This window comes from Equus caballus, chromosome 19, assembly GCF_041296265.1.
Source record: "Equus caballus isolate H_3958 breed thoroughbred chromosome 19, TB-T2T, whole genome shotgun sequence".
Taxonomy (NCBI): domain Eukaryota; kingdom Metazoa; phylum Chordata; class Mammalia; order Perissodactyla; family Equidae; genus Equus; species Equus caballus.
The window spans coordinates 58,568,573-58,581,859 of NC_091702.1; the positions used below are offsets into that span (position 1 = coordinate 58,568,573).

The window sequence follows — 13,287 nt, forward strand, 5'->3', positions numbered from 1 at the left end:
TATGTTTTCCTCCATAAAAATATCAACTCATCTTATCTTTTCAGGAGTGAAACTACTGAAAGGAAAAATAAAGATTTACAGATCACATGTGATTCTCTGAATAAACAAATTGAGACAGTGAAAAAGTTGAATGAGTCACTCAAGCAACAAAATGAAAAGTAAAATCTCTAATTCTTTATTCTAATTATTTTGGATTTTTCAAAAGCAAAGTGATTTCCTTTATATAGAATGTTTTTTACAGACAAAATTAGGAGTTATTACTTATTTAAAATATACATATTTGGCAGAATTTAAGGGTAATTACTGTTCTTGTGAATTTTCTCTTAAAATACTTGTTGGGGAGAAAAAGAAATGATACAGTTCATGATGTTTTCTTCTATAATTTTTTATAACCTCAGAACAATTGCCCAACTAATAGAGAAAGAAGAGCAGAGAAAGGAAGTGCAGAACCAACTAGTAGACAGAGAATGTAAGCTAGCAAGTAAGTAGCTTCTTATTTAATAAATTGTCTATATTTTAACATGTCTTGTGTTGCAAGAAAATCAAAGCATGAGTGGTTGTTATTTTGCTTTTTCATTATTTTCTACTTCTCTCATTTTTTTAAACCTGAAATCACATCCTAAGCAGTTTTCCTTTTCTTGCCATAACATTTCACAAAGCACTTTAGTTAGATTGATCAAATTGAAAAAGCATACATTTTTTTGAAATATTGGAGTTATAGGAAAAGATTGCCCATTTTACAATAAAAAATTTTAGAGAAACAGAACAGCAGGTGGCAGTGCTAGGTAACTTATAGTGATTAGCTTCTTAATGATCGTAGCTCTGAAATGATCCACAAAAACATTTTTGTTCTAATTCACTTTCCTTAAAGCACAGACGTCTACTTATGTAATTCTTCATAATTTTCTCCCTCCCTTTCTTTTCTAACCCTTAAGCTCTGAGGGTTGTCCTTCCTCTCATTACTGTATATTATATTTAGAACAGAGGAAGAGGGAAAGACATGGTGATTTGGCATTTCTTTAGAATACTGGCAGGGGAAGAGTTTCATAGTTTTTTATTCATCAGATAGTGTAAAACTTTTATTTCCAGCAAGATACTTCTTCATCTTCCAAGTTGCCTTTCTTTTGTTCTTACAACATAATAGCTACTAAACCTTTTCAGGGTAATGTCAGTATGGAACCTCTGAGCATATAGCTGACTTTGTTTATTTTAAGACTTGCAACAAAAAACCAAAGTACAAGAAGAAAAGATTAAAGCCTTACAAAAAGAAAAGGAAGATAAGGAAGAAACCATTGACCTCCTTAGAAAAGAATTAAACAGAACGGAACAGATAAGAAAAGAATTGAGCATTAAGGTAAGAATCTGCTGAGTTCTCATTTACAATGAAATGAAAAAGTCTTATTTTATGAGAAAGGTGAATTTGGATAAATTAATGTTCTGTTTCTTTAGTAATTTTACTTAGAAGATATTAGGATCTCAAAATGGTTTGACAGTTGTTTGTTATGAGAGCTCTCTCACAATGTGAAAACATGTATTTCCCACAATCATCAAACATTGAAGATATACTGTGTGGCAGCATTTACTGCTTTGAAGTGGGCAAAGGATACAAAAGCGTTCCTAGTTCTTGCTGTCACCTTCAGGTAGCTTTATCTAGGTGTATAGCTGCATCTCTACTTATAGGGATAGTAATAATAATAATAGTGATTCATATTTATTTAGAATTTTATCATTTTGAAAGGACTATGAAACATTTCTCTTAATCTTCCTCACTCTAACAAACATGTTAATATAAAATATTAATAAATATTTTCAACCTACAACTGAAACAGTCTTGGATTAAGTTACTTGCTCAAGGTCAGTCACATAGCTAAGTGGAAGAGTAGGCATATATTCTGAACCTAAATCCAGTGGTCTTTCTACATACATTATCCTGGTTGCTTGAGACTGATAGCTATAATAGTGCTTTCTGGCCCGTCTACCGCCAGGAAGATGAGAGCAGGCCTGGATTGAAAGACTGTTTGAACAACTATACAGCATAAGTGACAGAAGAAGCATAAAATTTTATGCCACATTTACTGATTTCCTGGTTCTGCTTTAATGTCGTTATCTTAATGGTAATTCTAAATAGTAATATCTAGTGTTTTCTGCAAAATTTTAGCTGTTCACTTTAACTTAAAAAGACAAATCAAATGTATCTTTCCAATTCATATTATATTGTTTAATGATTACTTATCTTAAACTCACTATATAATTTAGTTAACTAAAATATAATACATATTTGTTATGTGTCTTTTGAAATGGCTGTCTTATAAATAAAAAATAAGGACATCTTAAAATGTCTGTGAAGAGAAAATATGCTAAGTTGTTTTCCTCAATTCTTCCCCTGCCCTCCCCCAATTCCTTAGGCTTCCTCTCTAGAAGTTCAGAAGGCCCAATTAGAAGGTCGTTTGGAAGAGAAAGAGTCGCTGGTGAAACTTCAGCAAGAGGAGTTGAACAAACACTCTCATATGATAGCAATGATCCACAGCTTAAGTGGCGGGAAAATAAGTCCAGAAACAGTGAATCTCAGTATATAGACATTACGTATTTATCTACTGGGGGAGGTGGGTTGGGAAGGTAATTTGTGACTCTAAAACAATAGCAAGTTATTATCTAATTATTAATTTAGTAAAAAACCTAATCTGATACATGTTTTTATTTGGCCTTAAAGTTTTACTTCCTGTTTCTGGCTTTTATTGCTTAAAGCTTTCTTTGGTTCTTACATTAAAATATTCTTCTTAACCTTCATTCTTATTTCTTTTAAGATATTTTCCTTTTCCTTAGTTGCTTTCCAATCTTCGGCTGGTTTAATTTATTCTCATTTGTAATTATTTAGATTTTAAAATCAAACTTTCTTGATATAGCAATCCTAAAAATTAATAAGTTGAAAATTCACTTACTAGTAAAAGAGAAGGTGTGATGTTGTCAGAGAAATTTTTCTCTAAAGTAACACAAGAGAAGGTATCAGTGAACTTAACTGTATTCCTGCGTTTAAACTGCAGCAAGATAAATGGCAGAAGTTCTAAATATGAAAAGAATGCAATTAGTTATAGAAATAATGTATAAAATTAGAAAATAGCTGATGTGTTAAATGACTGCATAAAAAACTATAAAAACTTGGAGAATTATTTATAAGCCTAGCTTTAGCTTTTCTTTTTTTAAAATGTTTCATGTTGACCCACCCATATAATTTTCAATTAGGAATTTCTTATGATTTTACATAAGGATCACTTGGATTCTGCCCTTGCTTCAGAAATTTATTATTTTCTGTTAATTCTGATATAAATTGCTTTTAATGTTTGTCTTTGATTTAAATAGTTTTTAATTTGGCCATTTAATTTTAAAGCGTAGGTTAAATATCTTTATTCATCTATTTCTTTATTACAAGGGAATTTTTCATTATTCTTCGTGTGAATCACATGTTGTAAGTAGTGTTTAAACAGTTTTTATATCAATATTTTGGTTGATTTTATTGCTATACTATTACAACCATTAATTTTACTTGGTATTTTCTTTACTATTTCTATCTCTATTTAACTTGCATGATCTTAGGTTTCTTCTATTTTCAACCATGGTATATCTGATTTATGTTTAGAAATTAAATATATTTTTGTAATTCACCAATTACATTAAATAATATCAAACTATAATAGTTTTATATATCTGAATATATTTTGTACAGTTCTGCAAATCTTAAAAAAGAACATTATACAGAGTAACACATTTTAAATTACTACTTGTTCTGTAACACATTTTAAATTACTTCTTGTTCTATAAGGAGTATATTTTATTTCTCTTTTGAAACTGCACGCATTTTTAATTTAATATGAAAAAAATGCTTATATGATAGCTATGACTGAAGAACAAAATGTCTCTGTAAAATAAAAAACAGAAAGTTCTATAAGATAAATAAACAAACCAAAAGCTCTAGGGAAAATCAGACTCTCTTTACAGTTCGGACACTCTCAAGACACTGAGCCCAGCCCAGTGCTGCTCAGTAGAACTTTCTGTGATGATGGAAATGTTCTTTATCTGCATTGTCCAGGATCATAGTCTTTAGCCACATGTGGCTGTTGAGCGCTTAAAACATGGCTAGTGCAACTGAAGAATTGAATTTATAATTTTATTTAATTTTAATTAATTTAAATTTTAATTACCATCCTACTGGACAGTGCAGATCTACTCCATTCTTGCAAGTATGCATTTATTTAAACCACTCAATTTGCATATTCTTAAAGACCTATAGAGGCACAGGCTCCATATATTTTTTACCAGCCTTTTTCTAATGCCCCAATTTTAACCTGTTATGCCTAGTCTCCTCTCTCTGAAGAAGAAAAACCATACTTTAGCTTTAAAGGTGAATCTAATCATCATCCTTCTCCACTTCCATTTTTCCTAGTCTTTCTGTCTCTTGTAGCATCTTTCATATTGTTCCTATTGTTTTTCTCTTTTTTTTTGTAAATTTTTTTCTTTTTTTTTGAGATTGGCACCTGAGCCAATCTTCTTTTTTCTTTTTTTCTCCCCAAATCCACCCAGTTCAGTTGTATATTTTAGTTGTGAGTCCTTCTAGTTGTGGCATGTGGGACGCCTCCTCAGCATGGCCTGATGAGCGGTGCCATGTTGCCACCCAGGATCCAAACCAGCGAAACCCTGGGCCACTGAAGCGGAGCACCTGGACTTAACCACTTGGCCACGGGGCCAGCCCCACCTATTATTTTTCTTAACCTTGGTATATTGAGTACTTTTTTTTGCTTTTGCTTCTATGTACCTCAGATTTAAAAAAACAGTGTGTGTATTCTTTTTAGAAAAGTTTTATTTTAAGCAAGGTTGAGCCACCATAAAGGATTTCTATGTATGTATGCCCATGCTCTAATGGAGAAACCAAACTAAGTAAAGGTATGATTATATTAGAATTATTGAAATTCTCTATAGTTTTGCTATGAAGAGTTTGTATTCAAGTGTACATTAACAAGTTCTTTGACCATTTACATTTGTCACTTGAATGCGTATAGACTTCTTTGAAAGTTTGGCTGATTTGAGTTTATACTAAACTATTTAATGTCAGGGCAAAAAAAATACTCATTAAAACTTAATTCTGTGTTTTTTGGGGAAATTGTCAGATTAGTGCCCTTTTTAGTTTTATTTACTCATATGTTGTAAAGACTTATTTATGTTAAGGATGTATGGAGATTCTGTCTTGAGTTAGGACTGTTAGTTAAATGAGAATGTGTTTGAATTTCAACTTCTATCTGAGACTCATTCACATATGTTACAGGTACCTCTAATTAACATATATTCCCTAAAACTTATAACCTTATTTTAATTTGATTCTTTCTTTTTCTCTTTTCAAATGGTTATGAATTGTGTTTTCAATTTTGCTTTTGACTTACCTACTATTGGACCAAACATTTGTCCATTTGTGACTTAATTCTTTTACGGGAGTCAGCAAACATTTCCTGTGAAGGACCAGGTAGTAAATATTTTTAGGCTTTGTGAGACATACGGTCTCTGTCACAGAGCTACTCAACTCTGCAGTTGTAGCATGAACACAGCCACAGACAGTACATAAACCAGTGAGCACAGCTGTGTTCCAGGAAAACTTCATTTACAAGAGCAGTCTAAACTTTGCTGTTCGATGTTATATCCTACTGATTAATTGACCGTTTTATCATTAACAAATGTGTCTCTTTGTCTTTGGTAATCTTTGTTTTGAGTTCTATTTTATTTGATATTAATACAAGCACTCCAGTCTTTTTATGTTTTCTGTTGTCCTGATATCCTTCTATCAATTTACTTTTAACTGTGTCTTTATATATAAAACACATGACTTGTAAACAGTATATAGTTGGGTCTTGCTTTTTTATCTATTTTGAAAAATAAGTTCTTAACTTTCACAGTCCACTTAGAGTTAATATTATACTACTTAATACAAAATGTAGAAACCTTGCAGCTCTGTCGGTCTGTTTATCCTCTCCTCATCCTTTATGGTATAGTTGGCACATATATCTATATACTTTACTAACTCCCAAACAGTGTTATAACTTTTGCTTTAAACGATTATGTGGAAATACCGTGGCTGTCAGCACCATAATATATTTACCTATATGCGTGCAATAATACACACCAAGTAGTGCCTTCAGTGTAACATTACTATTTTTCCCTTTGAAAATAATAAGTAACTTGTGGGGAGATACTACAAATATCCTGTATCTTACAACTTTCACCCCTAGTTTTAGTGTCCATTTATAATTCTTGTTCAAATCATTTGTAACTCTGATAGTTGCCAAATGGTTATTTTCTTTTACTTTTTAAAGGGGGAAAATTGAACATTTTGGTAATAGGGTATACTGGGAAAAGCAATCTAAATTGCATCATTTATTACATCTTTGACAGAATTAAAATATAGTACTTATAATTTGACAATAGAGTATCTACTTTTGTGTGTATATATTCTCACAAGCTAAGAATTTGAGATTTACTTTCTGTAGTTTAAGAAAATAAGAGGTATGTTAAGCATATTAAAGATTTTTTTAAACTACAGGACCCCTTGGATATTATTTTCCTTCCCAAACCCCCTAATTTGAAAATTGCTCATTTAAATTGTAAGATTTTGGTCACTTGCCTTGGCTCTCTCATTGATCGCCAATAAATATTAAATGCAGGGGCCAGCCCAGTGGCATAGTGCTTAGGTCCACACACTCCACTTCAGTGGCGCGGGTTCACGGGTTTGGGTCCCAGGCATGGACCTACACACCACTCATCAAACCACACTATGGCAGTGTCCCACATGCAATATACAGGGAGAGTGGCACAGATGTTAGCTCAGTGACAACCTTCCTCAAGCAAAAAGAGGAAGATCAGCAATAGATGTTAACTCAGGGCCAATCTTCCACACCAAAAATAAATAAATAAATATTAAATGCATATTACCCATAATGATAAGTAAGTCTTTTGGATTAAAAAGCTAATTGTATATTTTCAGCATTCACTGAGCTTACATTTAAGATAATTTTTTTAAAAATAATTAAAACCAAATAAACAAGTAAATAATATGACCTGTGCCTTTAAAAGGTAGATGGTTTATTTAGTTTTTGTAATGTAGGTAATGAGCCTGGTAAGTACTTGAATTGTATGCCTCTGTAGTCCATAAATTGAGAGGAAACATTATAAAAATCATGAGTTTCTTTGAATCTGCAAATCACTTTGAAATTGTATACAGTCTTACTCTGTTCAGCATTTTATAGCTAATTCACTTTCTTCCTGTCCTGTTTTGTTTATGCTTGTGTTCATCTAAACATTTCAGTATTACCCTAGAGAGAACTTAATTATCACCATGAATGAGAAGTACCATAATTCTCAGAACCCAGCTTTTTGCGCATTGAGCTACAAATAGCCCTTCATAAAGGTCATTAAATATGAGAAGTATCTTTCCTCCCAACTAAATGCACTTTTTTAGTTATCTAATTCCCCAAGGACCCTGTGTTTATATGCTCTTGGTATCTCAAAAGAAGATGAATAATCCCTGGGATACATAGCAAAGGGCTTTTTATGTAAGGTCCAGCCGGTGCCGGGTGCTGCGTAAGAGAGGGACATTTTCAAAGTCAATAGAGTATCTTGAGTTACAGTTTCATTATGTTATTAAAAACTAATTTTCCACTAAGTAGCTGAGCATTTGGCAGGGATTTAGCAGTGAGCATGATTCTGCCTCTCTGTTATATTATCTGCACTGTTATTCCACAAGTTACATTTCATCTCACTTATCTCAAACAGCCAAAAGATACAATGTATTAGAGTAGCCTTATGCTTTTCTCAAACTTCAAATGAAAAGGCTCATGAGTAACCCTAGGCAAAGACAACACTGTTCGTGTTCAATTAGGCAGGGTTTTCATTTACCCACAAATAAGGGCTAGTATTAACTACTACAAACTAATTTGTATAAAACCCACCGTTAATCAGAGCATGTTAGAAAGGAAAGGATTCTTAAAGAACAGTGAGCCCAGGCCCCTTGGGTTTCAAAAAGATATTGAAACTTTATACTACATGTTCAGAAAAGAGGCCCCATGGTTCAGAAACAAACTGATACGTGATGAAAAAATAAACGTCTTATAGGCAATTTCACTTCTAGGAATTCATCTTAAGGCGATAAGAATATGCACTAAGATTTAGGTACAGTAATGGTCGTTGCAACACTGTCTTTTATAGCACAAAATTGGAAACAAGGAGCTTGGTTAATCAGTGTGAAGTACAGTCATTCAAAAGAATAATATGCAACCTTTTTAAAAAGGTTGAAATACTTAAGTACGTGGAAAGAGATTCTCAGTGTGTTAAGTGGAAAAATCAAAAAACCAAACTATTCTTAAACATTGATTCATATATCTGTATATCTTTAAGATGAGATGCAGGTGTGTATAAATTTGTTTGATAATGTGTATTATAAACAGTGAATAATGGTTGCCTCTGAGTAATGAAATTATGATTTTTTTTGCACTCTAAAATTTTAAATAAATGTTATTTTAACTTTTTAAAACCATGTTTTAAAACATGAATTTTGTAACCACATCTAAATTTAACTTCTGGCTCTATCTAAGAAAGTTTCATCCGTAAAATGAGGATAATACATACTTTATAGTATTCTTATGTTTTTTAAAAATTGCAACTAAAGCTCATGCCTTTTAATAGTTTTTCAGTAAGTCTTTATCTCCCTTATAGAAGGGGAGTGGAATAAAAACCTTTATTTCTTTTGTCCTTGATTTCTTCTTTCCCCTCGTCAAATCTGTATGCCAGGGTTGATTGTAGAAAGGAAGATGAACATTTTCGAGAGTAGTGCAGGGTGGTGAGGTTAGTGCTAGGTGTTCCATCTTGAAAGTATTCTTGTCTACAACCTAGGGTAACAGTTTTATTGACCAAAGCTAATTTAGGTTGCTCTCCTACTTGATTTATTTTTATTAAGTAGGTGTTCTAAGCAGTGTGAAGTAAACATTTTTCTCTTTGGAAGAAGCATTTTTCGTACTTTAAATCAGCCTTCTCTTGGATGTCATAGCCTTTCTAACTGATAAATATACCTACAGAATTTATTATGCAGTTGTACATGGTTATTTCTTTAGTTTCCTGGAAGAGATCATGAGGAAAAGGCATAGTTGAGAAAAGTTTGCCAGATTATAATAACAAAACATGTGTAAGACAGGGATCCTGTTATATTCCTAGCTCTTTTGACAGATTTATGGACACTAAGCAAACAAGCTTTAAAAAGATGTGTGGCTCCTTAAGCTACATAATTGTAATAACAGTTATTTTCCACTTAATACAGACTTTTCCTATTCTATGTTAATATTTCTATTTAGAAATGTCATTTTCATATTACCCTCTTTTAAAAAGTGCAGAAATGTTTAGGGCCATGTATCCCAAAGTAAAGATTTATGCATTGTGCTTACAGAGGTAATATAAGCCTTTAGTAGTAATGTCAGGGAAAGGTTACAAGAATATTGGAAATTTGTGTAGAATCAAGAGGAGAGAGAACATGGTAATAGATGTTTGAGGCCGGCTGTGTAATAAAAATAAGGGAATAAGCAAGGTCACCCTGAACTATTTAGTCTGAGTGGCGTTTCATGCAAATACCCTTGAGATTAGACTAATTGAAGCCATGACTCTAGCTGCTGCTCTCTCTGAGCTACTCATCTGAATAACAGACTTGAGTTACTGATGTTGTGGGTTGATCCAAGTAGTAAAACATCTCATTTGCTCTGATGCTTGGGTGGATATTTAACTTCTGATCGTTCTGCTAATATTTACAGAGGCTGTGTTTCTCTGTAAGTTAGTTCAGTGGTAATTGCATATTAATCAAATGTATTTATGTCTCTTTTGAATCTGTCCCATGCTGCAGGCGATAGTATTGCCTTAATTTTAACAACTATAAGTGCGATTCTCTATTTGGGGAGGGGATAGCAGGTAAGGAATAGATTATATAATCACATGGTGCAAAATTCAAGGAAAGATACATGGGCTTCCAATTTCCAGCTTGGAAGTTGTCTCTCCTATGTTCACAAGAAGAAGAAAGCTGAACAAACTGAAAAATCAGTGACTTTTCTTTGATCCATCAGAGAATTGAGGTCACAGGACTAACCACCACCTTGAAAACTGGAGAGATGGATGAATGTAGACAATATAGATCAACTTACCTGGAGTGGGAGCATGGTAGGAACACTTGACCTTTGACAAATCAATAGAGGCTGTGTGAACTAGCTTTAGAGTTATGAAGTCCTAGGAGCCCCTATACTTTATACTTTCCTCAGTTTACCTCTGGGCACCCACCAGGTTCCATAGTGAAGATCAGAGAAAATTTCCCTCATGTTTGGCCAGGGAGAGAGGGAAAAGTAACCCTTTTAAAATAAGCTTAGTGCATTTTCCATAATAGAGGCTTAGCCAACAAGGGGAAAACTGGAGCTTTATCGACCTGGGGGAAGGAAAATTACCTAACTCCAGTCTCTTACAGCCTTGAAGTCTCACCTAAGAGAAGAAAGCTGAGAAGCGCTTGTAAAGGTTACAGCCAGAGGCGCAGGCCCACTAAATGAAAGAGTGGTCATCACTGCTGATCCCATGAATATGAAAAAGATAATAAAGGAACGTTATGAACATCTCTGCCCACAAATTTGCTAGCAGATGACATGGACTGATTTCTTGAAAGATACAAGCTACTAAAATTCATACAAGGAGAAATGGATAATCTGAAAGGACTGTATCTATTAAAGAAATTAAATCAATGATCACTAACTTTGCCAAACAGCATCAGGCCAAGATGGTTTCACTGGTGAGTTCTGCAAACATTTGAGAGAAATGACACTAATTGTCTACAATCTGTTGTAGAAAACAGGAGCGGAATAATTACATCCTCTCATTCTATGAGGTGACCATTACCCTAATACCAAAACCAGACAGACATTCCAAAAAAGGAAAGCTACAGATCAACATCTCATTAACATAGAAGCCAAACTCCTCAACAAAAATTAGCAAATTCAATCCAACAATGTCTAAAAAGAAGTATAGACCACAACCAAGTGTGGTTTAATAGATAAACTGTTACGTCCATACAATGGAACATGCCTGGAACACAAGAGAGCCCCTGGGGGGCTTCTCAGTACTCCTATGTCTGTGACAAAATTTAGTGGAAAACTACGTTAACTGCTAATGACCCAGACCTTTTAGGAATGACAGTTTGCATCACCCCAGCAGGCAGCAAACTATGACCCAGTGAAGGTTTACCAAAGACAGCAGGATATGGAATGGGTAGTTTTAGAAGGAAGTTAGAAATACCAGCAATGACCACATGTCCAGTTACGAAAACAAGGATGGTAGTAGTTATAAGTGTTTCATCCCAACTTTGAAATGAATGTATGTATTCTTTCAATTTCAGTTCTTTGTCTTTGTTTTTCTCCCATCTTCCATTCCTCTTATCTATAAGATGTGTAAGAATATGCAGGAATTTAGGTTACAGGATATCAGTGGGGCAGTGTGATTCAGCCCAAAGAGGAATGGACAGCACACATGACTGAGGAACTGTGCATCTTCTGAGGAGAGGGTGTGTTATGGTTGTACAGAGATAGATGAATCATTTTAAGTGGAAGCATGATTTTGCTGTTGTCTTTATGTGGAAGTTAGTATGGCTGCAACTATATTTCCCAGAACCCCTTTTTAAGGCTTAGGATTAGAGTTAGTCAAAAAAGCAACTGCATAAGATTTGGAAGGCAGAAACAAAGCAGCCGTCATTACTTTCCGAAGGTTTCCATGGTTAGGTGTGGTGAGAGAAAGATGCAGAGAAACCGGGGGATTCCGGGTTGTCTTCTCTCTGTCCTGCTCTGAATGCAGCTGTTCTCCCACTGGCTGATCCCGACCCACAGCGCCCCAGACTCGTCACCAGCCATGGAGGCAGCAGCTCTCTATAGATCACCAGCTTTCCTTCACCGTCTCCCTCTGGCAGCTGCCCGTATTTTCAAGCTCCCAAACTTGCTTCAGAGTTTCAGGAGGTTAGCTATTGCCTAGTCTCTGGTCCTCCAGCTTCCTTTTAGGGAGGACCATCTTCCACACTGTTCCAGTTATTTCTATAATACATCCCTTTAGCCCAAGATACTCATAGTGGTTCTGCTTTCCTGATGGAATCCTGACTATTACACTCATATTCCTTTCTGCCTCCAGAAATTATTCTTATTTGTGATCCCTCCAACATTTTAGTTTTATTTTATTAGATATTATTCATGTAGTCCTCATAGGTTGTAGTTTTCAGAGAAAGGGGTCCCTGTGGTTTTACTCTCTTTGTTAGAGATTTTTGAGGAGCTGTCATGCACCCTTCCTTTTCTCTGGGTTATATTTAATTAAGAACAAACGAAAACACCAGGCAGAAGTCAAAATACAGATTTAGCTTAATGGAAAAGCTGAACTTCAGAAGTTGGCAAGCCAGCCTCCGTCCTATCCCAGTTTAAATTTTCCCACTCAGTCATCAGGGAGAAGGCAGTAAATGTCTCCCCACTCTGAGAAGGGCTGCCAGTTGTATTTACCACATGGGAGAATAACTGAGGAGGAGAATATGCTTCACTTAGGGACAGACGGGTCCAAGAGAAAGAAAGATGGACCTGCACTCTGGTTCTAAACAGTAACCTGCCTCCAGAAAGATGTAGTCGTGGATGTCAGGCTCTCCCAAGTTTCACCAGGCAAATACGTCACTTCTAAGAGGAGCAAGTGGTGATTGCTGAGCCGTGGTTCTGGCCAGTGAGCCATAGGAATCTGCTAAGTGGGATATTGTTCTTGAAAAACTTGTATTCTTCTAATTAAAGGGGATAGACACAGGTGTCACCAATCCTTTCCCTCCTTCCTATCTTGTACATGTAATTGTCTGCTAATGCTATCTGTTGAGGCAACAAAAACAACAAAGGGAATGTCATTATGCATAGAAATAACCCTAACCAATTATTTTGAATTGGAACCGAAGTGTACATTTTAATATGGTCCCTTCTTCAGGTACAGGGTAAGTCCCCTTTTTGGAAACTTTGGGACATGGGGACTCAGGATTCCACCTTGACACCCTTCACTTGCCCTTGGGTCACTGCAGCTTAACGGTCCTTCTTGTAAATACTTAACTTTTGTTATGGCTACCTGGACTGACATCTCCTATTTGTAGTTCTGGAGACGGACTGACCCGTCACTCATGTCAACCCCTCCTTACCTGGATGAGTTCTTTCTTAAAGAACTATAAACTCTACA

The 13,287-nt window shown here is 34.9% G+C and overlaps 1 protein-coding gene across 2 annotated transcripts in view; it reads left to right on the plus strand.

Moving 5' to 3' along the window:
• The window catches only part of CIP2A (cellular inhibitor of PP2A), a 35,030-nt gene extending 28,451 nt beyond the window's left edge, over positions 1-6,579 (plus strand). For both annotated transcript variants that reach the window (XM_001503233.7, XM_070242844.1), the window contains exons 18-21: positions 45-158; positions 399-481; positions 1,215-1,354; positions 2,406-6,579. In XM_001503233.7, coding sequence (XP_001503283.1) covers positions 45-158; positions 399-481; positions 1,215-1,354; positions 2,406-2,576 — 508 coding nt within the window. In that variant the 3' untranslated portion in view covers positions 2,577-6,579. The remainder of the gene's footprint in view (positions 1-44; positions 159-398; positions 482-1,214; positions 1,355-2,405) is intronic.
• Positions 6,580-13,287: the final 6,708 nt, after the last annotated feature.